This window comes from Myxine glutinosa, chromosome 14, assembly GCF_964187855.1.
Source record: "Myxine glutinosa chromosome 14, kmMyxGlut1.1, whole genome shotgun sequence".
In the NCBI taxonomy this organism is placed as follows: Eukaryota; Metazoa; Chordata; class Myxini; order Myxiniformes; family Myxinidae; genus Myxine; species Myxine glutinosa.
In genome coordinates, this window is record NC_136274.1 from 12,462,143 (window position 1) to 12,488,372 (window position 26,230).

The 26,230-nt window shown below is 43.2% G+C and overlaps 3 protein-coding genes across 8 annotated transcripts in view; 1 reads left to right on the forward strand and 2 right to left on the reverse strand.

Moving 5' to 3' along the window:
- Positions 1 to 8,593, reverse strand: part of SERPIND1 (serpin family D member 1) — a 35,835-nt gene extending 27,242 nt beyond the window's left edge. The window contains exons 1-2 of the mRNA XM_068135198.2: positions 8,452 to 8,593; positions 662 to 858 (exon numbers count right to left, since the gene is read on the reverse strand). Coding sequence (XP_067991299.2) covers positions 662 to 780 — 119 coding nt within the window. The 5' untranslated portion in view covers positions 781 to 858; positions 8,452 to 8,593. The remainder of the gene's footprint in view (positions 1 to 661; positions 859 to 8,451) is intronic.
- Positions 1 to 26,230, forward strand: part of PI4KA (phosphatidylinositol 4-kinase alpha) — a 261,370-nt gene that overhangs the window by 83,423 nt on the left and 151,717 nt on the right. The window contains exon 21 of the mRNA XM_068135196.2: positions 23,301 to 23,409. Within this exon, the coding sequence (XP_067991297.2) occupies positions 23,301 to 23,409 (109 nt within the window). The remainder of the gene's footprint in view (positions 1 to 23,300; positions 23,410 to 26,230) is intronic.
- LOC137439442 (pigment epithelium-derived factor) lies at positions 8,800 to 23,102 on the reverse strand. 6 transcript variants are annotated; one of them, XM_068135200.2, is made up of 8 exons: positions 22,914 to 23,102; positions 21,033 to 21,182; positions 20,707 to 20,893; positions 16,826 to 16,981; positions 16,489 to 16,692; positions 10,900 to 11,057; positions 10,571 to 10,784; positions 8,800 to 10,462 (listed from the first exon to the last, which is right to left on the reverse strand). In XM_068135200.2, exons 2-8 carry the CDS (start codon positions 21,108 to 21,110, stop codon positions 10,137 to 10,139), a joined length of 1,323 nt encoding a protein of 440 aa, XP_067991301.1. In that variant the 5' UTR covers positions 21,111 to 21,182; positions 22,914 to 23,102; the 3' UTR covers positions 8,800 to 10,136. The 6 variants fall into 6 exon arrangements, with proteins under 6 accessions (XP_067991301.1, XP_067991300.1, XP_078624046.1 ...); XM_068135199.2 differs by having other exon boundaries at positions 22,934 to 23,096; XM_078767920.1 differs by having other exon boundaries at positions 21,033 to 21,201; positions 22,914 to 23,074.

The following is a 26,230-nucleotide window of genomic DNA, read 5'->3' on the forward strand; positions in this document are numbered from 1 at the left end:
TTTCTTTATTATTAGATGAATAATCACATTATAATGTCACTTGCAACTAAAACCATAATTAGACCAAATATATGGTTTCGCTAATAGACCAGAACATTACGGTTAAGAAACGGTGTAATTTTCCCATAAGAAATAATGGAAACTGAGGTCCCGCATAATGAAGGGTCGCATAACGAAGGGGTATGAAGATATGCAACCCCTTTGCCAAGTGGGGGATACTTGTATTGAAAAAAAAACTTGAAAATGAAATAATTGGAAATTGGGGGAAAGAAATAAATAAATGAAAAATTGAAAAACCACAAAAAAATCATAAAATACATAATTAAATAATGTGAAAAATATGTATTAAAATTTTAAATAATTGGAAAAAATAAAATAATCGGAAATTTAGATCGTTGAAAATTGGTGGAATGAATAAATAATTGAAAATAAATAACAATGGAAAAATGATTGTTCAAAAAGCATGACACCATGGATACCACTTAATGTCTCCCTCCGGGAAACATAACTAGCTTTTGTTCATTCCAAAATTATAATGTGCAAACTTTTTGAATTTGTTAATAAGTTTAAGATGCATGAGATTTGTCAGTAGTGTACGAAGGGGGGTGAATCCACCTCTGGGTTTTTTGTTGTTGTTGTTGTTCATTGTGAGGATGCATACCGTGTCGGCGAAGGTTGTTCGGTGGGTGTGGCATCATGAGATAGTCGTATATCCTTGATCTCGGCACGTGCTGGGTGCACCATCAGTGGAAACAACAGCACGAGGTACCACAAGTGCATTTCTTACCGAGTCTTCTGCTCGATATGAAGACTGGATTATAAGTGGAACTTCAGGAGGGATCAAGATGTTTCTGTGAACTAAAATAAATGTATTTGTATTAGTGTTGATGAAACGTACATTTTTGGATGTTAGTTTCATGTTTATTGATTAAAAAAACAAAATCCACATACTGGATTCATATTTGTTCTTTACACTCATTAAGGTAACATTAAAAAAAAACATTATTCTTCTGAAATCATTAACTTTAAGAATTGTTAATTTATTTTCAGTTTGCATTCAAATCTGAAGCAGTATATAGATGATTTCTGATCAGCCAATGAAAATGCAATAATCAAGTTTTTCAAAGTCAAACCACTTTCTTAGTTGCAACTAGAAAAGTTTTGTTCATATTATACGATTGATTTTATCAAAAGAAGGTTAATGAAAGCTCGTTAACCACCGTTCCGGGGCAAGATGCAGCTGATGTTTCACTCGGACTTTCACTCAGAAGTAGGGATCTTGTGTGTGTGTGTGTGTGTGTGTGTGTGTGTGTATATATATATGTATATATATATATATATATATATATATATATATATATATATATATATATATATATATATATATATACACACACACACACTTGGCATTTAAGATGGAATTTTTTTTTTCTTGACTTGGGTTTATTTTCTTAACTCAGTATATCAATCTGGTGAGTTTCTTTTACACTTTGGTGATTTATTTGTTAAAAGAACCATGTCACTGATTGTCGCATCAAGAAGTCAACAACAGGCAGGATTATATCACAGGTGGCGTGGCAAAATGTACGGACAGGTGCATTTGACGATTGGCTTCACAGTCGGGTATACAAAGGTTGTTGCGTTCTGTATTCGTGGAAAACAACTGCTGCACGTCTCCAAAAGCTATTGCCGCTTCCTCTGGAGATGGTCCGTCAACTCGACAATGCTGTTTGTCATGGAGTGGTGGCTTTATGAAATTACGGCATGAAACAGCGTGCTATTGCTCGGCAGTATGGCATCACTCAAGGTCAGGTGTCAAAGATCCTGAAACGAAATGCTCAGAGGGGTGTCCCGACTCCAATACCGAGGCCAGGACGTCCCCGCAGAACCACAAGTTGGGATGATCACCAGCTGCACCGGTTAGTCCTCAATGGCCGTACCAAGTCAGATAATCGGCTTAGGGCTGAGAGGCAGCAACTGACAAATGTGCCTGGATCCAGAAGGTTAGTCAACCAACGACTAGTTCAAGCAGGCTATCGTGCCAGGCGTCCCCTGAGAAAGCCACGCCTGACCAGACAACACCGCCAACGCCGATTGCAGTGGGCCAGAGAGCACTGTCAATGGCAGCCAGGACACTGGAATCATGTGATCTTCAGTGACGAGTCTAGATTTCTGGTCTATCGTCAAGATGGCCACGTCCGAGTGCGCAGACAAGTGCATGAAGCCAACAACAAAGATTGTATAGTGCTAAGAGTCCAAGCTGGAGGTGGTGGGGTGACCGTTTGGGCTGCTTTTCATGCAGGGGGCAAAACTGACCTGGTTGTTCTGAATGGAAACCTGAACCAGTTCAAGTACAGGGCCATTCTGGAAGAAACATTACTTCCATTTGCTCGTGCAGCCTTTCGAGGAAACTTTGTCATCCAAGATGACAATGCACGGCCTCATCATGCTCGCATGATCCAACACTTTCTTGCTGACCGTGGTGTAGAGCATATGGAGTGGCCTGCCATGTCCCCGGATATGAATCCGATAGAGAACTTGTGGGCAGAATTAATGCGTCAAATCGACCACTTGGACCAGCAGCCTGCCTCTGTGCGTGAATTGCAGCAGGCTATTGTAACTGCATGGCAATAGATTCCTGTCCAAACCTTGGCAAATCTCATGAACAGCATGCCTCAACGTGTACGTGCTCTCCTGAATGCTCGTAGGGGTTACACGAAGTACTGAACTGTAATTTTACTGTCCGTAATCCCAGTCGTAATTGAACTTCTGTTTTTGTTAAAAAAAAATTTGGCTAATTTGCAAAATATAGAGATACTTCTGGAAAACGTACAGAGGTTTAACACAGTACTGTCCATGAATTGAATTCGATATCAGTTTGCATCACTTTCAAGGATCAATTTATTTGTTTCGAAATGTCAAATGTGGTTTTTGTTTCTTTTAAAGGTCGCATTAACAAAATCTAGAATAATTTCAACATAATTCCAATGAACTTTTGGTTCTAAGACATCTTGAAAAGTAAGTTCACCCCCACAAAAAAAATATTCCATATTAAATGCCAAGTCTGTATATATATATATATGCATATACAGACTTGGCATTTAATATGGAATATTTTTTTTGTGGGGGTGAACTTACTTTTCAAGATGACTTAGAACCAAAAGTTCATTGGAATTATGTTGAAAATATTCTAGATTTTGTTAATGTGACCTTTAAAAGAAACAAAAACCACATTTGACATTTCAAAGCAAATAAATTGATCCTTGAAAGTGATGTAAACTGATATCGAACTCAATTCACGGACAGTACTGTGTTAAACTTCTGTACGTTTTCCAGAAGTATGTCTTTATTTTGCACATTAGCCAATTTTTTTTTCAACAAAAACAAAAGTTAAATTATGACTGGGATTACGGACAGTAAAATTACAGTTCAGTACTCCGTGTAACCCCCACGAGCATTCAGGAGAGCACGTACATGTCGAGGCATGCTGTGCACGAGATTTGCCAAGGTTTGGACAGGAATCGCTTGCCATGCAGTGACAATAGTCTGCTGCAATTCACGCACAGAGGTAGGCTGCTGGTCCAAGTTATCGATTTGACGTGTTAATTCTGCCCACAAGTTCTCTATTGGATTAATATCCGGGGACATGGCAGGCCACTCCATATGCTCTACACCACGGTCAGCAAGAAAGTGTTGGATCATGCGAGCACGATGAGGCCGTGCATTGTCATCTTGGAAGACAAAGTTTCCTCGAAAGGCTGCACGAGCAAATGGAAGCAATGTTTCTTCCAGAATGACCCTGTACTTGAACTGGTTCAGGTTTCCATTCAGAACAACCAGGTCAGTTTTTCCCCCTGCATGAAAAGCAGCCCAAACGGTCACCCCACCACCTCCAGCTTGGACTCTTGGCACTATACAATCTTCGTTGTGGGCTTCATGCACTTGTCTGCGCACTCGGACCCTGCCATCTTGACGATAGACCAGAAATCTAGACGCATCACTGAAGGTCACGTGATTCCAGTGTCCTGGCTGCCATTGACGGTGCTCTCTGGCCCACTGCAATCGGCGCTGGCTGTGTTGTCTGGTCAGGCATGGCTTTCTCAGAGGACGCCTGGCACGATAGCCTGCTTGAACCAGTCGTTGGTTGACTAGCCTTCTGGATACAGGCACAGTTGTCAGTTGCTGCCACTCAGCCCTAAGCCGATTAGCTGACTTGGTACGGCCATTGTAGACTAACCGGTGCAGCTGGCGATCATCCCTCCTTGTGGTTCTGCGGGGACGTCCTGGCCTCGGTATTGGAGTAGGGACACCCCTCTGAGCATTTCGTTTCAGGATCTTTGACACCTGACCTTGAGTGATGCCATACTGCCGAGCAATAGCACGCTGTTTCATGCCAGAATTTCGTAAAGCCACCACTCCATGACAAACAGCATTGTCAAGTTGATGGACCATCTCCAGGGGAAGCGGCAACAACTTTTGTAGACGTGCAGCAGTTGTTTTCCACTTATACAGAACGCAACAACCCTTATATACCCGATTGTGAAGCCAATCGTCAAATGTACCTGTACTTACATTTTGTCACGCAACCTGTGATATAATCCTGTTATTGACTTCTTGCTGCGAAAGACAATCAGTGACATGGTTCTTTCAACAAAGACATCACCGAAGGGTAAAAGAAACTCACCAGATTGATATACTGAGTTCAGAAAGTAAACCCAAGTCAAGAAAAAAAAATTATTACATATTAAATGCCAAGTCTGTATATGTATATATATATATATATATATATATATATATATATATATATATATATATACATATATATATATATATATATATATATATATATATATATATATATATATATATATATATATGTATATATAGATATATAGATATATATATATATATATAGATATATATATATATATATAATATACCCATATGCGGGTCACTTTGTCCATATATATATATATATATATATATATATATATATATATATATATATATATATATATATATATATATATATATATATATATATACTAGCAGAAGTACCCGGCATTGCCGGGCGGGGGAGGAGGAGGGGAGGGGAACGGGGGGGGAGGGGGGAGGGGGAAGGGGTGGGGGGAGGAGGAGGGGAGGGGGAAGAGGAGGGGAAGAGGAGGGGAGGGGAACAGGGGGGAGGGGAAGGGGGGAGTGTGTGGGGGTGCCCGGGGGAAGAAGGGCCCCTTCCCCTACCCCCTTCACCTCCCCCTCCCCCCCCTTCCCCCCGCCCCCTCCCCCCCTTCCCCCGCCCCCTCCCCCCCTTCCCCCTCCCCCTCCCCCCCTCCCCCCTCCCCCCTCCCCTCTTCCCCCCTCCCCTCTTCCCCCCTCCCCCCTCCCCTCTTCCCCCCTGCCCCCTCCCCCTTCCCCCTCTCCCCCCGTTCCCCTCCCTTCCTCTTCCCCCTCCCCTCCTCTTCCCCCTCCCCTCCTCCTCCCCCTTAACACCAGGGGGGTTGACTCAGCCTGTCATCCTACTGAGGTCGGCAAATTGAGTACCAGTTCACTGGTAATTCCCTGTGTGCCGCAAGAGGCGCCTAACAGGGTTGGCGGCACGAACCTGGAAGTCGGAACTCATTGTCAAATAAATGTAGCATGTATGTTTCACTATCTGTCACATGCCGTTGGTCCCATGTCAATCGGATGAAGTTGAAAAATTAACATTATGAAGTTTCTCTGGGTCGTCTGTACCAACCACGGGGCCTAGAAGGCTGGGACTTGTCTCAAAAGTTAGGTCTCGATCATATCTCGTAATGCTGGAAGCTGCACGTCTCTGTGATAATCTTGTGGACCATGACAAGAGATCGTGCGAGTCGCTCGCAACGGCTTCAAGCACTTCCGCATTCGACCATTTCATGAACACCATACGCCCCGCCCATCAAAGCGCGTACGTATTAAACGAACATACAGTGGCCCATGTGTCGTCATTTGCGCATGCACCAAAGTCTTTGCAGGAACATGAAGCATCGGAACAGCGCATTTGCGCATGCGCAAGAGTGAGAACCGCCTGTGCACCATTACGCTAACAGAAGCGCTGGCGCTGCGAAGCGCTAGAGGGAGTGCTGCGCTCCCTCCCTTCGATTCCCTCCCTCTTCTGCTAGCGCTTCTGCGCTAATACGCTAATTTTAAAACCCGAAGTTTTTTAAAATTTAAGGTGTGCTGTAGTTGCTCTGAGACGTACTGATTCCGAATATGCCTTTGGTTTTTCTCTGCGATGAGTAGTTCTCGATTTATAAGAGGACAAAAAAACAAACATACTTTACTGCTATTTATTTTTATATATATATATATATATATATATATATATATATATATATATATATATATATATATATATATATATATATACATATATATACACACACACAAACAGACTTGGCATTTAATATGGAATATTTTTTTTGCGGGGGTGAACTTACTTTTCAAGATGACTTAGAACCAAAAGTTCATTGGAATTATGTTGAAATTATTCTAGATTTTGTTAATGTGACCTTTAAAAGAAACAAAAACCACATTTGACATTTCGAAGCAAAGAAATTGATCCTTGAAAGTGATGTAAACTGATATCGAACTCAATTCACGGACAGTACTGTGTTAAACTTCTGTACGTTTTCCAGAAGTATCTCTTTATTTTGCACATTAGCCAAAATTTGTTTTAACAAAAACAAAAGTTAAATTACGACTGGGATTACAGACAGTAAAATTGCAGTTCAGTACGTCGTGCAACCCTCACGAGCATTCAGGAGAGCACGTACACGTTGAGGCATGCTATGCTGTTCATGAGATTTGCCAAGGTTTGGACAGGAATCGCTTGCCATGCAGTGACAATAGCCTGCTGCAATTCACGCACAGAGGTCGGCTGCTGGTCCAAGTTGTCGATTTGACGCGTTAATTCTGCCCACAAGTTCTCTATCGGATTCATATCCGGGGACATGGCAGGCCACTCCATATGCTCTACACCACGGTCAGCAAGAAAGTGTTGGATCATGCGAGCACGATGAGGCCGTGCATTGTCATCTTGGAAGACAAAGTTTCCTTGAAAGGCTGCACGAGCAAATGGAAGCAATGTTTCTTCCAGAATGGCCCTGTGCTTGAACTGGTTCAGGTTTCCATTCAGAACAACCAGGTCAGTTTTGCCCCCTGCATGAAAAGCAGCCCAAACGGTCACCCCACCACATCCAGCTTGGATTCTTGGCACTATACAATCTTCGTTGTAGGCTTCATGCACTTGTCTGCGCACTCGGACGCGGCCAGCTTGACGATAGACCAGAAATCTAGACTCGTCACTGAAGATCACGTGATTCCAGTGTCCTGCTGCCATTGACGGTGCTCTCTGGCCCACTGCAATCGGCGCTGGCGGTGTTGTCTGGTCAGACGTGGCTTTCTCAGGGGACGCCTGGCACGATAGCCTGCTTGAACCAGTCGTTGGTCGACTAGCCTTCTGGATACAGGCACATTTGTCAGTTGCTGCCACTCAGCCCTACGCCGATTAGCTGACTTGGTACGGCCATTGCGGACTAACCGGTGCAGCTGGCGATCATCCCTCCTTGTGGTTCTGCGGGGACGTCCTGGCCTCGGTATTGGAGTAGGGACACCCCTCTGAGCATTTCGTTTCAGGATCTTTAACACCTGACCTTGAGTGATGCCATACTGCCAAGCAATAGCACGCTGTTTCATGCCGGAATTTCGTAAAGCCACCACTAAATGACAAACAGCATTGTCGAGTTGACGGACCATCTCCAGGGGAAGCGGCAATAACTTTTGTAGACGTGCAGCAGTTGTTTTCCACTAATACAGAACGCAACAACCCTTATATACCCGATTGTGAAGCCAATCGTCAAATGTACCTGTCTGTACATTTTGTCATGACACCTGTGATATAATCCTGTTATTGACTTCTTGCTGCGACAGACAATCAGTGACATGGTTCTTTTCACAAAGAAATCACCGAAGCGTAAAAGAAACTCACCAGATTGATATACCGAGTTCAGAAATTAAACCCAAGTCAAGAAAAAAAAAAAATTCCATATTAAATGCCAAGTCTGTATATATATATATATATATATATATATATATATATATATATATATATATATATATAAATAATATATATATATATTTTCTCTGCCAAAGGACTAATTCTCGGAACGTCAGCCGCATCTCATTTGTCACAGTGGCTAGCCTATGTGTACTCTCATCAACTTGTAGTTTATTCAACACATTGCTTTGCTTCTCTGGTCACACAGACCGATCACCGAGCTTCACAAAGCCTTCATATTCTGTGAAGTTCAGTGTCGGTTCGTGTTGAATCCTTCCAGCTACATGCTACATCATTGACAATACTCTTGAAGAAGTTCTCTATTCCTTCTTTATATTCGATAATCTTGCTGCAAAAGTATTCGTGCTTACCTTAGTCTCCTTTTGGTCACTTTGTCTGTGCACGTTGCTGTGATACGCAGAACTCTTTCGTTTTGACTCACCGGTTGAAAGCGCTCAAGCAGAGGGCATACATCCTCCACCCTTTTCCTTCCCACAAACACACATAAAGCGTGCTACGCCTGTATGGGCATTGGGCATCCTGGTGTGTGTGTGTGTGTGTGTGTGTGTGTGTGTGTGTGTGTGTGTGTGTGTGTGTGTGTGTGTGTGTGTGTGTGTGTGTGTGTGTGTGTGTGTGTGTGTGTGTGTGTGTGTGTGTGTGTGTGTGTGTGTGTGTGTGTGTGTGTGTCAAACAAATGAATTGAAATCTATACTGTTGAGTTCAGGGAGAATCTTTTTTTATTTATTAGTGATACATTAGGAAAATAATAAAAATTCTGTATTTAAAATCAAAAAAGAAGAAACTAGTGTACTTGGGGAAAACCTCATTTTTCGACAACATCACTGACCACAGGTACCACCAATTGTCCTCCTGAGCCCGTTCCCTTTTCTTCCATATCTCAACCCATCTCATTGCTTCTACCCTCTCTTTTCTCCAAGCCCAGTCCCTTCCCTGCTCCATCCTGACCCTCTTTTTTTGTTGAAGGATATATTGGAACTCAGGCACCCACAATCTGCAGAATTATCTGTCAAAGGTCACTCAGTGACCAAAACGTTGGACCCGAGTTTTCCTAGTTGGTGGTGCCCTCAGCTAAATAAAATAGTCTGAACACAATTCTGAATTTAATCCAATAGCAGGATCCGAATGGCTCTGGTGCCGATCTAATGGAATCTTTTAATATACACCATGGGATATTTTATCTCTCTATGATTACACGTTGATACCGCTGGCTTTACATCCCATCTCAAGGATGGTATGCTTCTCAGGGCAGCACGCCCTCACCTACTGTGCACCACAACAACAGTTTTTAATGACCACGCTGATGATATAACCGATAGATATTTTGAGAGACAGCCATGGCGGTGCTACCAACGTAGTTATTATTATTGATTGTTGTAATATTTTTGTGGCTGGCAGAGGTGGTGTATTCGCTTCTGAGATGTCCAATCCATGCTCGATTTCTAACCCGACTGTAAGTTGTTGCCTTCGTGCTTTGCCAGCAGGACGTCGCATCAATGAATGAGTGCTCGTCCTTTATAGAGACATTGATCCTGCCTGGTATTCCCTCTACCAGCATTCACCGGTGAATGACAAAACAAAACCCAACGTGCCTTTCAAAAAGAGTAGGCAGCTGAGTACCAGCACCCTAGCCAAGTTCTAGATTTTTGGCCTGACTATTATTGGGAAAGGAAATGGCAAACCATCCAATATATTCCGAACCACGAGACAGCTTTGGCTGCACCGTTGCTTCGGAAGGATTATGGAAATTGTATTCAGAAAATGATTATTGATTGATTATGGAAATTGTATTCAGAAAATGATTATTGATTTAGTAGGAAATGTATAACGGTCCAGAGCTGTATTTATTGTGTAAGGTTTGAAATTTATTTAAACACATTAATTTAAACCTCACATCGTGTGCTATTCGAGCTCCATGAATCAACATTTATCTGTGTTGTCATGGAGTTGTAACATGCAGATTTTATTGGTAGCCCTTCTATAACAACAGAACTATACAACAATCACAGGAGCATATTTCTGGTCGATGTTCTGGGATTTATCTCTCGATGTCGAACTCCTCCAGGTGGATATCGGACAGCTGAGCCGTCTTCACTGGTATTATGGGTCCCCCAGGGTTCACATAGCGACCGATAAAAAGTACCGCCTTGTTTGTATCGTCGCGGATGAGAAATAAAAATGGCCGATCAACTCTCACTTCGGTGATGGACATGCCTGAGCGGGAGTGTATGACTACCGTGGCCGCGGACGCTTCCGCTCCTTCCTCCGCTATCTCTATGGCGGCCCGGTGTTGCACAGCTGACACGACCAGGGGTTCATCGGATATCTTGTGCAGATCCGCGCTCGTGAACAGTTCTCCCAAGCCTGGAGGTGGGATATTGAACACAGATTGTTGGTGGGAAATATTGAAACCGTTCGTGTTGAAGTGTGTTGTTTATCAGAGTGAGTGGAAGTTCGTCCACAGTAACTCACCTAGTTCACTGAGAGAGGGTATGAGGTCCTGTTGGGACTCCAGTTTGAATTTTGGAAGGTACAGACGTATTTCTGTCTTCATGAGGTTCTGCTGGATTTGATCGTTGACCAGTTTGGCCGTTAACATGTTCTCCAAGGCAGTCAGGTTTGCATTAATTTCATTTGGCAGAAAGACAACGAGACTTTTCCCCTGCTTGAAGAAAATCTGCAGAATCTGAAAGAAGAAAGGGAATTAGTGGGCCGGAATCTTGTCATCATCTTGTCATGATGATGTGCTGCTGTTCTGATGGAGGAGAAATGGGGAAAAAACAAACATTTTGATAATTTACCATGCAGTTCAGCATTTCTTGATCCTGGCTGTGCAGGTATCCGAGCTTAACCGAGTACCTCTGGTTGAACATCATTGGGACTTCGCTCGCGTTTTCGGCGTTTAGGTGGAACGGTTGTGGAGTTGTGTGTTTCGTATCAAATTTGTATTTCCACTCTCCTGTGGGTGGACACAAGCGTGGAACAGTCATAATGATATTCATTCGTCCTTTGATTCTCAAATTCTCACATATTCATGAATGAGGCATCTCACAGGGACATAAAAAGGCCACCATATGTTCTCACAAATCAAACTGTAAATACCTTATAGTTTGGTCACAGAACAGACATTATTTATCATATTGTGCTGACACAATCATTAGATGGCCTTTCTCGTTAACAGGGGTTCCAATTTGTTTATATAACGGTTCCGGTTGTAGGTTTTCTTGATTTTGATGTGAACACGTCCAATTCCTGAGCACCCAACATGGCATCCAAAGTCACCGAGAATCGATGCCTTTTTGGAAAAGCAAAACAGTTTTTTTAATTGTTCGTAGTTATGCCGGCTTCAAAAACACACTATGATTTGGCAGTGTGATTGCAAAAAAGTGGCCCATTTGCAGTCAGGAAGTCCCATTGTTGTGTTTTTATGCCTTCGTCGACGGAGGCATTATGTTTTCAGGTTGCTCGTCCATGATAGGTTTTTGTTACCGCGATAACTTGAGAACGGCTGAAGGGATCTTCGTCAGACTTGGTGCAGGTATGTATCGTGAGGTAGGGATGAACTGATTAGATTTTAGGGTCACAACTTTACAGGCCAGGCGTCAGAGGTCATGTTGGGTAACAATCCTGTTACTGCGATAGCTTGTGAACCATTGATGAGATTCTGACCAAATTTGGTACAATTATGTAGCCTGGTGTTGGCTTAGCGGTTAGGGTACCGGCTTTGGATCTTAGGATCCTGGGTTCGAATCCCAGTCGATCGCTAAATTAACACCAGGTGGGTTGACTCAGCCTGTCATCCTTCTGAGGTTGGAAAATTGAGTACCAGTTCACTGGTAATTCCCTGTGTGTCGCAAGAGGCGACTAACAGGGTTGGTGGCGGGAAGGGCATCCGGCCATAAAACATTGCTTCAAAAAGGGGACCACAGTGCCCAAAAAAGGCCAACCCCTGCTCTGCGGGGAAAAATGGCCTCCAAAGGTGGTTCTTCTTTTTCTTCTTCTTTGATTCTCAAATTCTCCAGGTTAAAACCTATAGAGAACCTTTTTTTCTTTATTCATCGTAATATTATTTTAATTGGACAAAGCAAATTAAGGATCTGATTTAAGAAAAATAGCTCCTTGAAGGCTTCCATGAGCCCTGATAATGTAAACATGCACATTATCGTCTTGAGCATTTACTCACACCTTGTGCTACGTCTAACATGTCCACCAATAATCTTCTCTCTCTCTCTCTCTCTCTCTCTCTCTCTCACACCCTCTCACCCTCTCACCCTCTCACCCTCTCACCCTCTCACCCTCTCACCCTCTCATGAACCAAGATCTTCGCAGGGCGTCTGTGTCACCGATGCAACCTCCTGAGTGAGGGCTATGCTGGGTGGTTTTGCAATTGCCTTCCCAACAGTAGTCAGGGCAGGAATTAGTAATTTGTTATTGGTGCTTGTGATAGCTCTTTGCAATGAAAAATTGCCTCTGTATCCCTACGCGTCTGAAGACGTGAAAGGAGTGCTTCTTCTTCTTCTTTGCTCATTCCCTTTAAATCTCAACCACAAACTCTTTTATCTCCACATTAAAGTATTCAAGACGTTGCAAATACAAACGGAGCGACCTCACAAATCAAATTAGAATGGCACTCAGTAGTACCGGTGTGTACCCCAGTGTGTACCCTGGTTTAGAATAGGTAGACCGTATCCCTGCGTGTCGTAAGAGGCGACTAAAAGGGTTGGCATCAGGAAGGGCATCAGGCCATAAATAAAAAACATTTCCCTCAAAAAGAGAACCATGACAGTTACAACGACATATGGGCAGGGTACAGCCCGAAGTACCCCGTGGGGGACCCCACTCCCTCTCGTCAAAACTCAAGGTGGGGAACCCGATCGAAGCAAGGGTGGAAATCACTCCATTTATGACGACGAAACGTCTGAAGCCCGACGTGGAGATCGGTTTCTGAGGTTTGGGACATGGAATGTGGGGACAATGACAGGGAGATCAGGAGAAGTGGTGGAAGTATTGGTCAGAAGAAGAGTGGACATATGTTGTGTGCAGGAGACGAGATGGAAGGGAAGTGGTGTGAGAATGGTGAAGGCTAGGCAGGGACAGAAATGCAAGTTTGTGTGCCAAGGGTGCCCAGAAGGCATGAATGGTGTTGGTGCCCTGTTTTCTGAGGAGTTTGTAGATAGTGTGGTGAGTGTGACTAGAGTGAGTGAAAGGTTGATGATGGTGAAAATGATGATTGGAAAGCTCTTGGTGAACGTCATCTTGGGATATACTCCGCAGGTTGGTCGGAGCGGTGAAGAGAAGGACAAGTTCTGGTGTGCAATAGAGAAGCTGATGGAAAACGTGAAAGATAAGGAAGTTGTTGTGGTAGGAGGATACCGAAATGGACATGTGGGAAGGAGTATGGACGGTTTTGAGGGAGTTCATGGGGGTTACAGATATGGTGTGAGAAATGGAGAAGGTGAAAGGATTTTGGAGTTTGCTGATGGAGCTGATTTGTTGATTTGTCATACTCAGTTCCAGAAAGAGGAGAATAAGCTTGTTACATACACGTCATGTGGGTCGACGACAACCGTTGACTACCTGCTGGTGCGTAGGCGAGATAGGGGGCACCTCCGGGACACAAAGGTGATCCCGGGGGAAGAGGCTGTTTCACAGCACCACTTGGTTGTCTGCGACATAAGGGTGAAAGGTGCGAGGATAGCTCGGCGGGTGAAGTACCAACCGAGAATGAAGGTGTGGAGGTTGAAAGAGGTGACAGTGAGGGGGGCATTAAAAGAGAGGCTTAGTATGGTAGAGGATGATGTGGTTGAGCTTGAAAGTGGTTGGATGGCAATGAAAGGTAGTCTGTTGGGAGCCGTTGGTGAGGTATGTGGATGGACAAAAGGACCACCGAGGCACCCGGAAACATGGTGGTGTGATGATGAAGTTAGAAAGAAGATTGACGAGAAGAGGAAGAAGTTCAAGGAGTGGGAGAAGGCGAAGGGTATAGGGGCGGAAAAGGCAGAGCATGAAAGTTATATGGCAGCCAAGAAGGCTGCAAAGAAAGAGGTAGCAAAGGTGCAGGAGGCATGTAGGAAAATGTTCGGAGAACGCTTGGATTTGGAAGAGGGTCAGAGAGCGGTATTCAGGATTGCAAAGCAGATAGCGAAAGAGAGGTGTGATGTGATGGGGGTGAGTTTCTTGAAGGATGAAGTGGGACAAATCGTTGTGGACCCAGATGGAATTACAGGAAGATGGAAGAGATAAAATACTGTTGAATGCAGAGAATGAATGGGATGGCAACATCGAGAGTAACCCAGTTTATGACCGGCAGAGAAGATAACCGAGAAGGAAGTTGAGGAAGCGATAAAAGCAATGAAGAGTAGAAAAGCGGGAGGGCCGACGGGAGTTGTGGGAGATATGTTGAAGGCAGCGAGAAATTGGGGTGTGAAGAGAATGACAGAGATCTGCAATCTGGTGGTGAAAGAAGGCCGCATTCCAGTGGATTGGGAACTGAGTACTCTCGCCCCTCTATACAAGGGGAAAGGTGACCCTCTGGACTGTGGCTCGTATCGAGCGATAAAGTTATTGGAGCATGGAATGAAGGTATTGGAAAGGGTGTGGGAGAGGAGGATAAGGAAGAAAGTGAAGATTGACGAAATGCAGTTTGGATTTATGACAGGAAGAGGAACGACAGACGTGCTTTTTATTGTGAGGCAGTTGCAGGAGAAGTACATGGAGAAGAGGAAGAAGTGGCTTCTTGGGTTTGTTGATCTGGAGAAAGCATTCGATAGGGTTCCACGTGAAGTAATGATATGGGCATTGAGGAAGTTAGGAGTTGAGGAATGGTTGATCAGAGTAGTGATGGCAATGTACAAAAGAGCGCGCACAGCTGTAGGGACGAAGGACGGGAACAGTGGTGAGTTTGAGGTGAAGGTGGGAGTGCATCATGGGTCGGTACTAAGTCCACTACTATTTGTAGCTGTGATGGAGGTGCTGGCTCGGAACGTAAAGGAGGGTTTACCGTGGGAGTTGTTGTATGCAGATGATCTGGTGTTGATTGCAGAAAGTATGGATGGACTGAAGGAGCAGATGAACAAGTGGAAGGAATGTATGGAGACATAAGGTCTGAAGGTGAATATCGGAAAAACGAAGGTGATGGCAAGTGGTTAAGCATGTGGTGAGGTGGAAAGAACTGGGAAGTGGCCGTCTGCTGTGTGCAGGAAGGGTGTCGGAGCGAATTCCATTCAATGTACAATGTGTGCTGAGTGGGTTCATCAAAAATGTAGTGGTCTGAGAGGGTCATTAACCAGTGTGGCAGCTACTTTTAAGTGTAAGGTGTGCACAGAGGGAGCTGCAGATGGAGGAAATGTTGAGTTGGATCTTGGAGACGGTGTGAAGCTGGAAGGTGTGAAAACATTTTGTTACCTAGGAGACATGCTGAATGGAGAAGGTGGATCAGATTCAGCAACGGTTGCTCGAGTGAGATGTGCATGTAAGAAGTTTCGGGAACTGAGCGGCGTGCTGACGAGGAGGGGAATGTCGTTGAAGCTGAAGGGAAAGGTGTATGCTGCATGTGTGAGAAATGTTATGATTTATGGGAGCGAGACATGGGTAATGAACGTAGAGCAGCAACAAAGGGTGGAAATGCGAATGGTTCGGTGGATGTGTGGAGTATCGTTGAGAGAGAGATGAAGACAAATGATGAATTGCGAAAGATGATGGGAATAGAGCCTGTGATGGATGCTGTGAAGAGAAACAGTTTGAGATGGTTTGGTCATGTGTTGAGGAAGGATGAAAGTGACTGGTTGAGAAGAGTGATGGAAATGAATGTAGAAGGAAGTAGAGGACGAGGAAGACCGAGAAAGACTTGGCTAAAGATGGTCGAAGAAGAAATGCGGGCAAGGGGGTTAACAAGGGGAGATGCAGAAAATAGGGCAAAATGGAGAAGATTGTCACGGGGACCGCAAGGCTAACCTAACGCCTGCTCTTGCAGGGAAAATGGCTTTGAAATGCCTGTTGTTTGTTGTTGTACTTGGTAGAGAGCATACCTACACCAGGTGAACAGTTTACGTTTTGTATCCCAGAGTAGACCAGAAAATCATAATACAGAATCACATTTGATCAAAATCATCCGTCCATAACTTTTTGAGATATCTTGCTTTGTATCGTTTTTGGCCCTATCTCCCAATGGTGAAGAATCATTAATAAAATTATACTAGCCGGATTTGGATATTCACCAAAATCTAATTATTTCGTCCTTGTCACATACGCTACATCTCTGCCAAATTTCGTCCGAATCCGTCCACAACTTTTTGAGATATTTTGTTCACAAACAAACAAATGGACAAACAGACAGGGGTGAAAACATAACCTCCATCCACCTTTGGTGGCAGAGGTAACAAGAAGTTTACCTTTGAAGTGAATAGCGCTGAGAATAATGAGACTTAGGTTTTCAGGTAGACTCTTCAGCAATTCTTTAATATTTCCTTCTGTTTTATCTTCCACCCATTTGTTGATTATGTACAAATCCTTGTCCTGGATGCCAAGCAGAGTTTCCGGACGTGCGTCGTAGTACTTGTTGAGCATGTTTGTGAATTCTTCTTTTAAGTGTGTCCCTGAAGGAGCATCACGGAAGTTGATGGATCATGTATGGGATGTTAGGCGTTGTAAATGTAGTACCGGGTACACTTGGCCAAATACATAAGTTTGTGACAGACATTGTTCTTTCAGAATGTGCTGAAAATGTACCTTTTTTAACGAAGATACGGCTTGCCACCTGGGCGCTGTCATCACCTTCTTTGATCTCTCTGATCAAGTGCTTGAATGTGCTGTGTACGTTGCTGCTTTTGGCCTCCGTAAGATGCAATACCGTTGAAAGCAGATCTTTGGTGCGTTTTCCTGCACCTTTTGATCCGGGAGAGAGATGGAACTCTGGTTAAAATATCCACAACCGGACAATGAGGAAACAAGTTTGTGTGTTTTTGTGCTATCGGAGGAAACTTTACCCTCAGCGAATGACTTACAATGTTTGCAATTGTCATTCACTCATCACCAGCATTAGGGGCCAAAAGTCTGAGCCAAAAGTCTGAATGTTTAAATCGATGTCGTGCTTTCTCATTCCCTGATTTCAAACAGCAAGTATTCATGTTATTGAAGTTATTTATTCATATTCTTTCATTAGCCCCTGCCCCTGCGCAGCACAAGACGGGTTTTTTTGTTTGCGTGTGCGTGTGCGCATGCGCGCGTCGTTGCTATCTCAATATGCATGTTTGAAAAGGTGGAATGGAGCCTTCCCAGATATCAAAGTATCCGTGTGTGTGTAGTTGGTTGTTATCTCCATATGTGGGTTCCAGAATGTGGAATGGAGCACTCCGGTTCTCTGTTGGGGGGGTAAAGATGGCCTTACCATCCTGTTGGGGGTTAGGATTAGTTAGACACTTTATTTTATAGTTAGATAAACTATTTAACTCTCATGACCCTTAAACACCTTAGACTCTCAAGACCCCATTAGACACCAAGACATTACTGACCCTTCTAGACCCTTGACACCATTAGACCCTAAAGACCTTTTGCTATGAGTGGAGCTTTTTAATAACTTCCGATGAACTCTGAATGCACCAGGTATGCCAAGTCACAGACCAGGTTTCTTATATCTCAGCTTGCCTTCACTGAGGAGACAAAACATTACCGTAACACGTCACATTTCGTGATGTTTCATGGTTTATGTGATAGTAATGTTGTTTTCATGCATGCAATGTATGATCCACTCATGATTCTGGGGGCTCCCATATATGTATTAACATGTAATGTTACATATACATGACATATGCATGTCACGCATACAAATTATTTTATTATTTGGACCACACCATGTATTGCATTCATAACAGATGAGATAGTCCATTATAATCGTATTATCATGACATTGGATGTCACGTGTCCCCAACTCCTGATTCTACTTGCCGTGTAATCGAGCATTGTAACACAACATTAGCGGACTGCTTGGATAGAAAGAAGTCAAAATAAATGATAAGTAAATAATACTTTAAATGATAATTAATACACTGTGAGAGAAAGAGAATCTGTAGAAGGGAATCTGTCTCTCATGGCGGATCATTTACCATTTACGTTATTTACTTCTTATTAGTCCCCTACCGGTGTACACCGGAGTGGACTATAGGTTTGCACTCCGTCCCTCCGTCTGCCAGTCTGTCCGTCTGTCAGTCTGTCAGTCCGTCACGCAAAGAACAGTTTTCCAGAATTTTTTTCTAAACTCTTAATGCTAATGATTTCAAACTTGGTACATCGTTTCCTCATGATAAGTTATAGATCAAGTTCGAACTTCACGACGTTTCGATCATTTTTGACAAAGTTATGGCACTTTGAACTTTGGTAATTTCCCCAACAGTTTTCCGGATGACAGACAGCCGGTAGGGGACATGTATTGCAGCGCAATACTCAGAATGCTTGTTTGTCCTGATTTTATTTCGCTAGTTTTAACAGCAACATAATTATTCTCAATAATATACGCAGAAACAAGTCGTTGTTGGCTCTCCATTTCATTCGACAAACCTTTACTTTTTACCAAATTTACCAAAAAAAAGTTAGCAAATTTTTTTTAACCAAATGTTTTTTTGTTTTTTTAACCAAATTTTTACCAAATGTTCCTCTTTTCTGGATCACGAGTGAAACGATGTGACCTACCTATGTCTGATTGATTGGAATTGCTCCATGCTGATCATCACGGCATCTTTTACACCCTAAAACGAACTTTAAAATGAAAAAATATAATGTTAACGAGATGTAGATATGACAGAGTCCACATAGATGCACACAATTTAGTGCTTCCCTCGGTGAAGATGAGTAACAAGATGGCGCCTTGCGGTCATGTGATTACGTATCCTCCGATCACGATTGTTTTCGCTCAAACTGAGTCCGCCAAACTCTATTAATCTATGACTCTGCGAAAGATGGCCTCACCCTTCTGTTGGGGGGACAACAAAATGTTGTATGAACATGATTTATAAGGGAACTGATCAAATCTGATAAGACATGGCTTGCGAATATGGGAATGTTTTATTTGCCATTCGAAATTCCATTATCACTTTGAAAATAAATATATTTCGAAAATAATCATACTTTTCTTTCTGAAACAAAAGTAGATCCACACGCCTGTGAGTTATATTCTTTAACAACTGTGATGTGATGGGGGAGATGCTCCTGGCCTCGTCATTTTTGATGGGCCTTGCCCCTAGTCTATATATAATGGAGGGAAAGTATGTTGAGTATTTGTTTCCTCTACTCCTCCGAGAGGATTTGGCCTCAGAAGCTGAAAATTTTAGGGATTACTCAAGATACCTTGAAGGTGTGTTTCCTGAAGTTTCGTTTGATTGCATCAGGTTTTGAAAACAATTTTTTTTTTAACCCAACTTGGCATTTTCTTCCTTTGAGGGCTGAGGAATTGGGTGTGGATGTGCAATTGGAATTACCCAAGCTATATAACCACAATTTATTATATCCACATAAGCGGTACGTGTGTTTATGCTTCATGTACGTAACCAAGGTTATTTTTTATATTTGAGACAGATCGAGGCAGCGGTCTGTTGCCTATACACCGCCCAAATAAAGAGATGTGTCCTTGATGCGTCCATCATCAAGAGATGTGTCCATCAAGAAGATCTTGATGCATGCCTGGAACAAGATCGCCCGTAGGGCGGCTCATCTACTTATGTATAATAAACATATGGCTTATGTGGGTATGTATGCATGTGATGGAAATTGTGGCCCACTGGGAGTGCTTCTGCACTCAGAATGGGACCCAGTACCCTCTGGTGGTGTGTGTGTGTGTGTGTGTGTGTGTGTGTGTGTGTGTGTGTGTGTGTGTGTGTGTGTGTGTGTGTGTGTGTGCGTGTGCGCGCGCTAAATTGTGGTATCCCAGACGAAAGTATCACTTTGTGGAAATATCACCACTTTAAATTGCCCAGTAAAGTTGCGCCGACACGGTATCAATAATCCTCAGGATAATCACACCTCCAACCCTCCTAGCCTCTGTACCAAGCAGGTGTTTCTAGTACCTCCATTTTTACTTCTTGGCTGGAAACTTTACTTTAATTTCTTAGTTGTATATATTTGTTTTGATTTGATATTTTTGATTCTTTGTTGTATTCTTTTGACTCTCTGTCACCTCTACTTCTTCCATGATTGAATGATTAATTGTGTGTGCTGTGATGGGTGGTCAAGGCCCCTGGGGTTAAACTTTTCAGGTCATTCAGAGTACACAAGTGCAGAGGTTATTTGACATACAGTTCTTTATAAATATCTTATTTTTTTAATTCCCAGCATGCTGATCAACTTGTACCACATTAATAACATATTTGTGTCAGCTCACCCTTCCCCTCCTTTCATCACATGCCTCTATGGTTCAAACTAGTTTGATTTTCACCGCTGGAAATGGAGGATCATGTGAGGAACCACCATCCTTCCTCTATATTTTTTCCCCATTCCTAGCATTTATTATTGATGCTCACATTTTCTTGTATGTTTGAATGTTCAATGCACAGATATTTATTCGTAACGTGGTTATGTCCTCGTTTCCTCATAGTTGGTCATTCGCAACCGTGGCTCCTTACCGACAGACAGCATCGAAAGTGCCACCGATGTAGTCAGTGGAGACATGAAGAGGTTTTCCCCCGGCCTCTTGCTGGCAATTCCACGGTACAGGTCAAACCCAAAATTGGCCTGTGTCATTGCCAAATCCTTGACGAACAATGATTGCAGGATGTTTTCATCGTTCTGCAACTGTTGCACTTGCATCCGCTTCAGTAGTGCCACATGGAATAGAAAAACATCCTCACATTTTTACAGTTTTCCACTTCATGCCGCTTGAACAGGAATAGCGTAATGTTCTCGTTAATGTGCGTGCATTGTGTGTGAAAACATTCTTCGTTACAGTTACCGAACTATCTTTAGCTTTGGCAGAAACTAGAGCAGTGAGAAGCAAAGTCACGAATCCAGGCACCAGGAACGATTGCATTTTTTTGTTCTTCTCCTCCTTGTCGTCGATGGTCTTGTTCCAAGCTGATCTAATGCTCTCCTTTTTTCTGTCCTGCAGGCAGATTTACACTCTGCAAAACAAAGATGGTATAACAAAAGACTAGGAAGTCTAACTCCCTCTAAATGTTGCCATCTGTTGTGCTCAGATGCATTAGAACTCTTTGCTATTGTGAGTTCATCCACCCTGCGTTGTGCCCCCATTTCTGCATGGTGTTTTAGCAAAGACAGCAAATTGTGCACCCTATAGCGATTCCCTCAGACATTTTGCACATTCTCAACATCAGGGCAACACTCGACTGTGATAATGAAACGATTTGCTTGCTTCCGTCTTCACTTGATACATTTAACGTCTATAAAGCATCTGCTCTACTTACACTTAAATGCACTTCACCATCAGCATCCTATTTTACTCTAGATATTGTCTAAGGCTCATGGAAGAGCTTCTATGTGCGGAGTATCGTTGAGAGAGAGGAAGACAAATGATGAATTGCGGAAGATGATGGGAAGAGAGCCTGTGATTGATGCTGTGAAGAGAAACAGGTTGAGATGGTTTGGTCATGTGTTGAGGAAGGATGAAAGTGACTGTTCGAGAAGAGTGATGGAAATGAATGTAGAAGGAAGTAGAGGACGGGGAAGACCGAGAAAGACTTGGCTAAAGGTGGTGGAAGAAGAAATGCGGGCAAGGGGGTTAACAAGGAGAGATGCAGAAAATAGGGGAAAATGGAGAAGATTGTCATGGGGACCGCAAGGCTAACCCCCGCTCTAGCAGGGAAAATGGCCTTAAAATGCATGTTGTGTTTGTTGTATGTTGTTTAAGGCTCATGGAAGAGTTGCTATGTACATCCCACACAGCACAAAGACAACAGACAGCACCATTTTACTTTTACATGCATTGCAAGGACATATTAAAAGATGATGAACAACATCAACATTGTCGATGGGATTTGAACTTGGGATTACAAGGTGAAGTGGAATGCCACTTGGTGGAGCACATACCTCCGCCAGGCAGAACAGTTTACATTTTGTATCCCCCTGATAGGCTGGATCTGCATTGGGACTTTGACCAAAAGCAAATCGGTTTGTTCTTGTCGCCTCATCGACTCATCCGCCAAGTTTTGTCATAATCCGTCCACAACTTTTTTGAACTATCGTGTTGTATATGGTTTTTGACCGCATCTCTCAATCGAGAAAAATCTTCACCAACATCTAATCAATTCGTCCCTGTCGCACACCCAACTTAATCCATCCATACCTTTTGATATATCCTGCTCACAGACAGACAAACTAGTGTGAAAACAACTTCCATACATCTTCGGTGGCACAGGTAGCTAAGTGCTTAGATGGGAATGTCAAGCAGATTCACTGTGGCCCGTACAAATAAAAAAAAGTAAATTGTATTGTTGATTTGGAAACAAAGGTAACATGTAATCTGTTTGCTTAATGTACAAATTCGTGGTACCATTTGAAAGGTATTCTCTCACAAAATACACTGTGAAATACTTTGTATTTACATTACTATCTACAGGACAACCAGGTTAAAAAAAGTTGTATCTTTAAGATTGCATGTTCCACTAAGTGATACGGTCAGCCAGCATTGTACCAGAATGACACCAATACTCAGGTGTGTTTCTTTAAATCATCAAAACATTTCCCAGAGTGTATAAAACGTACACAACCTTTCATCCTTCCCAGCAATTGAAAAGTATCGCAACTACACTCCTGAAGTGACCAAACTGATCACCGTTTGACGAACGAGCGACCAATGTATGATAACGACACATACCTGTGTTCACATTCACTTACACACGATAGGTATGGTAAGGATGAAACACCTTGTTGTCCCTGTGAGAGTCGGGATATGTAATGGCACATCCGCACGTTATTTACAAATGGCAGATAAGCAGAGCTCGTTGTCTGCCTTTTTCGGTAAACACGGCATGGAATGTGGTTAACATTTAATCGAGCAAACTACGCTCTGGTTCATGCAGTGGGCACTTTTTGTGTGTTCATAAATGTGCCTGTACAAGAGCTCGTGTCTTAAATATCGTTTGTTTGAACAAACTTATGATGAAGTTTCAGATTTCGGAGAAGAATGGCCAAAACACAAATGAAAGTCGAAGTGGTTTGTGCTGTGTTTTAGTCTCCATGTTTTGTTGTTCTTTATCCACAGTTGATGAGAAGGCTTCCACCAATCAAAGAGGCAAAGATACGTTTGCACAAACTCTTCCGAGACTTCTGGTTCTACTGTGTCGTCATGGGTTTTGCCGTAGAAGGTTCAGGTAAAGCTTTTTTCGTGTGTGTGTGTGTGTGTGTGTGTGTGTGTGTGTATGCGTTGTGGGTGTGTGTGTGTGTGTGTGTGCGCACGTGCATACGTGCACATGGTATGTGCAAGTTGCTGTTTATTGGCTGCTATCTCCACATGTGGGTGGTTTCAGGAGATGGTAAAGAGACCTAACGGGTCTCAAAGTATTCACCTCCCAGAAATTGATGATATTCTAGAATCCACCTCCATTCACTAGAAACATATACAAGATGTAGCCCTATTCACAAGATATATGTGTTACTTGTGAATGTCTGCAGCTGCAGAGGAACCCGGGTAAGGTTTAAAACATCAATCGGTTTACCTTGTGTAGCTTTGCTTGGTTGCATTATGCAGCTTTCTTTGGCTGGAAGAGCATGCGTGTTAATTATGGAAATCCCAGTGTCCTGGGGTAATTGACTATGTGAGAACTACTTAGTTATTCCCTCCAATTATGGGTAACAGACACGACTGCATCTTGAGATGTACAGTCACGTGAAAAAGTAAGTACACCCATGTAAAGTTTTGACTTTTTCAACATATTTCAACAACATACTAGCTATTTGATCTTCATCTATCTATAATTCCAGTAATCTCTGTTTGTACGTTTGTCTGTGACCGCTGTTTCTCGACAACCACGGGTCCGATATACTTTTAACTTGCCAGGTATATTGCTGGGGACCCGAGGATGTGCCTTTTCAAGGTTTCATATTAATCGGACAATTACTTACCGAGCTATGTCCAAAAAACGATTCAACCAATCAGAGAGCAGCGAACTATCGCGTGTGCCGAACGTGGCGGACACACTCTGCCTCGGATGGCACATTTGAGAGCGTATTCATTTATTTCACGTTTGCAAACTATGTTGGCGTTAAACTATGTTTTAAAACTAATAAAAACGAATTTGCGATTCATTCGCTTTCCTGCGCGTTTGTGCACGCGATGGCGATTTCTTTACCAAACTCCGGAAGCCGTTCGCTTTGGACCAAACCATTTCATGTAAATAGAGGGGGGGGATATAATTTTAGATATAGATATAGTACGGGCAATGCCCTAGTTTCAACAATATTGATAGATAAAGGTGATATAATATAACAAATATCATGAAACATTTACATTTTGTAGTCAATTGTATAATTTGGGGGATTGGATTTTTTGGATTGGATTTCATCTGCAACAATTGTTGCGGATCCGGGGGTCGGCGCTCCCCTTACCAAGGGGGGGGGGGGGGGTTAATCCCCTTGTCTTTTACACTGGCCGATTTCCCCCAGTCCTGAAAATTACACGCTCCTTTGTGGGGTGAGATTGGCCAGGGTGATTGGTCAATGTGTTCCCAGATACCTTTGCCAATCCCTCCGCAAAGCAGGGATATAATTCCCTGCTCGGACCCGGACAGGATGGAAATTGCCGAGCGGTTTTAGCAATCCGAGGTCCGAGCCGTTAGCGGTTGACTAACCCGATTCTGAGCGGTTCCTATATCGTGCCACAGGTATTCAATTGGGAAAAGACTAAAGTGACCAGATGGAGAGGAAACCAAAAGCGGGGCCCGCAAGGGCATAGAATAGGTACACCGTATCCCTGTGCATCGTAAGAGCGTGACTAAGCGTTGTCGTCAGGAAGGGCATCCGGCCATAAAAACATTGCCTCAAACAGGGAACCATGATTGTCATGGGGCCCGCAAGGCTAACCCCCGCTCTAGCGGGGAAAATGGCCTTAAAACGATCATTCATTCATTCATTCAGTCCATTGTATAATTTAAATAAACATAAATGCAAATTTCGCATGTGGAAAAAGTAAGCACACCCCTACATTTATCACTACTTCAAATACCTAAAATTAGAATCAGGTGCACCAGCTCAGGTGCAAATGATTAGAACATCGTTAGAGAGGATCTTGGAGGAACCTGTCTTATTTAAACCTCAGACATTTAGTTTGGATTGCTCTTTGTTGTTGAAGTGTGCGGCGTCACCATGCCTAGATCAAAAGAGCTCTCTGAGGCCTTCAGAAAGAAGGTTATAGATGCCTACGAGTCTGGGAAGGGATTTAAAAAGATCTCGAAACAATTTGAAATCGATCATTCCACTGTCCGGAAGATCATCTACAAGTGGAGAAGATTCCAAACATCTGCCAACTTGTTCAGGCCAGGCTGCCCCAGCAGGTTCAGCCTGAGAGCGGACCGCAAGATGCTGAAAGAAGACTCGAAGAACCCCAGAATGTCATCACGGGACCTAGAGATAGCTCTTGCCACTGTTGATGTCAAAGTGCACAAGTCTACCATTAGAAAGAGGCTGCACAAATTTGATCTACATGGGAGGTGTGCCAGGAGGAAACCTTTGCTGTCCAGAAAGAACATCAGGGCAAGACTAAAGTTTGCCAATGAACACCTAGGCAAAGACCAGCACTTCTGGAACAATGTGCTCTGGACAGATGAGTCAAAGGTAGAGCTATTTGGCCACAGTACCAGAAGACATGTTTGGTGAAAACCAAAGACAGCATTTGACCACAAGAACCTGATACCAACTGTAACGCATGGTGGTGGAAATATTATGGTTTGGGGCAGCTTTGCTGCATCAGGGCCTGGGCAGCTCACCATCATAGAATCCACTATGAATTCTTCATTGTACCAGAGGGTGCTTGAGGATAATGTGAGGCCATCTGTCGGAAAGTTGAAGCTCAAGCGAAGGTGGACCTTGCAACATGACAATGACCCGAAACATACCAGTAAATCCACCAAGGAATGTCTGACAATAAAGAAATGGAGGGTTCTGGAATGGCCAAGTCAAAGCCCGGATCTAAATCCC

Coding starts and splice junctions, on each gene's coding strand:
- LOC137439442 (XM_068135199.2), bottom strand. CDS start 23,002: ATGTGCCATTACATATCCCGACTCTCACAGGGACAACAAGGTGTTTCA. Junction 21,183..22,933: donor CCTTACCATACCTATCGTGT/GTAAGTGAATGT, acceptor ATCTGCCTGCAG/GACAGAAAAAAGGAGAGCAT. Junction 16,982..20,706: donor ACTTTCGATGCTGTCTGTCG/GTAAGGAGCCAC, acceptor CCGGATCAAAAG/GTGCAGGAAAACGCACCAAA.